The sequence below is a fragment of the Manacus vitellinus genome, unplaced genomic scaffold, assembly GCF_001715985.3.
Source record: "Manacus vitellinus isolate BGI_N305 unplaced genomic scaffold, ASM171598v3 scaffold_248_pilon, whole genome shotgun sequence".
NCBI lineage: Eukaryota > Metazoa > Chordata > Aves > Passeriformes > Pipridae > Manacus > Manacus vitellinus.
Window position 1 is genome coordinate 7,343 of NW_021939791.1, and position 2,048 is coordinate 9,390.

Sequence of the window (2,048 nt, forward strand, 5' to 3'; positions counted from 1 at the left end):
AAACTCATCCCAAAGAAAACTCATCCCGAAAAACCCCCCGTCAGGCTCCAGGCCCGCATCGCCCACCGCATCCAGGAGCTGGAGAACCTGCCCGGCTCCCTGGCCGGGGACCTGCGCACCAAGGCCACCATCGAGCTCAAGGCCCTGCGGCTCCTCAACTTCCAGCGCCAGGTCAGCGCCGGCAACGCCGGGATCCCTGGGAATGCTGGGAGCACTGGGAGTGCCGGGATCCCTGGGAGTGTTGGGATCCCTGGGAGGGATCCCTGGGAGTGCCGGGATCCCTGGGAGTGCTGGGAGTGTCGGGATCCGTGGGAGTGCCAGGATCCCTGGGAGTGCCGGTAGTGCTGGGTGTGCTGGGAGCACTGGGAGTGCTGAGATCACTGGGACTGTCGGGATCCCTGGGAATGCCGGGAGCACTGGGAGTGCTGGGAGCGCTGGGATCCCTGGGAATGCCGGGAACACTGGGAGTGCTGGGATCTCTGGGAGCGCCAGGATCCCTGGGAGTGCCGGGGGCACTGGGAGCACTGGGATCTCTGGGAGCACCGGGATCCCTGGGAATGCCGGGATCCCTGGGAGTGCCGGGAGCACTGGGAGTGTCAGGATCCCTGGGAATGTCAGGATCCCTGGGAATGCCAGGATCCCTGGGAGTGTCGGGATCCCTGGGAGTGTCGGGATCCCTGGGAATGCCAGGATCCCTGGGAGTGTTGGGATCCCTGGGAATGCCGGGAGTGCTGGGAGTGTTGGGAACACTGGTAGTGCTGGGAACACTGGGAGTGTCGGGATCCCTGGGAATGTCAGGATCCCTGGGAATGCCGGGATCCCTGGGAGTGTCGGGAGCGCTGGTAGTGCCAGGATCTGTGGGAGTGCTGGGATCTCTGGGAGTGCCAGGAATGCCAGAATCCCTGGGATCACCGGGATCCCTGGGAACACTGGGATCTCTGGGAATGTTGGGATCCCTGGGAATGCTGGGATCGCTGGGAATACCAGGATCCCTGGGAGTGCCGAGAGCACTGGGAGTGCTGGGATCTCTGGGAACGCCGGGATCCCTGAGAGCACTGGGATCCCTGGGAGTGCTGGGAGCGCCAGGAGCGCCGGGATCCTCTGGGAACACCGGGATCCCTGGGAGCACCGGGATACCTGGGATCCCCGGGAGCACCAGGAGCGTCCCCAGGGGCTGATCCGGCGTGGTTTCCCCGTGCTGCAGCTGCGGCAGGAGGTGGTGGTGTGCATGCGGCGGGACACGGCGCTGGAGACGGCGCTCAACGCCAAGGCCTACAAGCGCAGCAAGCGGCAGTCGCTGCGCGAGGCCCGCATCACCGAGAAGCTGGAGAAGCAGCAGAAGATCGAGCAGGAGCGCAAGCGCCGCCAGAAGCACCAGGTCCGGCGGGGAAGGGGGGATTTTCCGGGAGTAGCAGGGCGGAGGCGGCGGGAAACGGGGATTTTTTGGGGTTTTGGGGGGGGGTTGGAGGTCGGCTCCAGGCCGGGTGGTTGGGCGGTGGTAGCCAAGGGTGGGTGATAATGAGGGAGGGTCCAGTTGTGGGTGATGGGACCATCAGTGGCCACTGGGATTGTCCAATGGCCACTGGGACCATCCAGTGGCCACCAGGACCGTCCAAGGGCTACGGGGATGTCCAGTGACTGTTGGGACCACCCAATGACTGTTGGGAGCCTCCAATGACCTTGGCACCACCCAATGACCATTGGGAGCCTCCAGTGAGCATTGGGACCACCTAATGACTGTTGGGACCACCCAATGACTGTTGGGACCACCCAATGACTGTTGGGACCCTCCAATGACCATTAGCACTCTCCACTGACCTTGGCACCACCCAATGACCATTGGGATCCTCCAATGACTGTTGGCACCCTCCGTTGACCTTGGTGCCACTCAATGACTATTGGGACCCTCCATTGACCTTGAGACCACCCAATGACCATTGGCACCCTCCATTGACCTTGGCACTACCCAATGACCATTGGGACCCTCCAATGACCATTGGGACCCTCCATTGACCTTGGCACCACCCAATGACCATTGGCACCCTCCA

The 2,048-nt window shown here is 63.2% G+C and overlaps 1 protein-coding gene across 1 annotated transcript in view; it reads left to right on the forward strand.

Moving 5' to 3' along the window:
• The window catches only part of LOC115307494 (transcription activator BRG1-like), a gene marked incomplete at both ends in the record, with an annotated part of 21,352 nt that overhangs the window by 7,055 nt on the left and 12,249 nt on the right, over nucleotides 1–2,048 (forward strand). Inside the window, 2 exons of the mRNA XM_029959972.1 lie at nucleotides 45–171; nucleotides 1,205–1,468. Coding sequence (XP_029815832.1) covers nucleotides 45–171; nucleotides 1,205–1,468 — 391 coding nt within the window. The remainder of the gene's footprint in view (nucleotides 1–44; nucleotides 172–1,204; nucleotides 1,469–2,048) is intronic.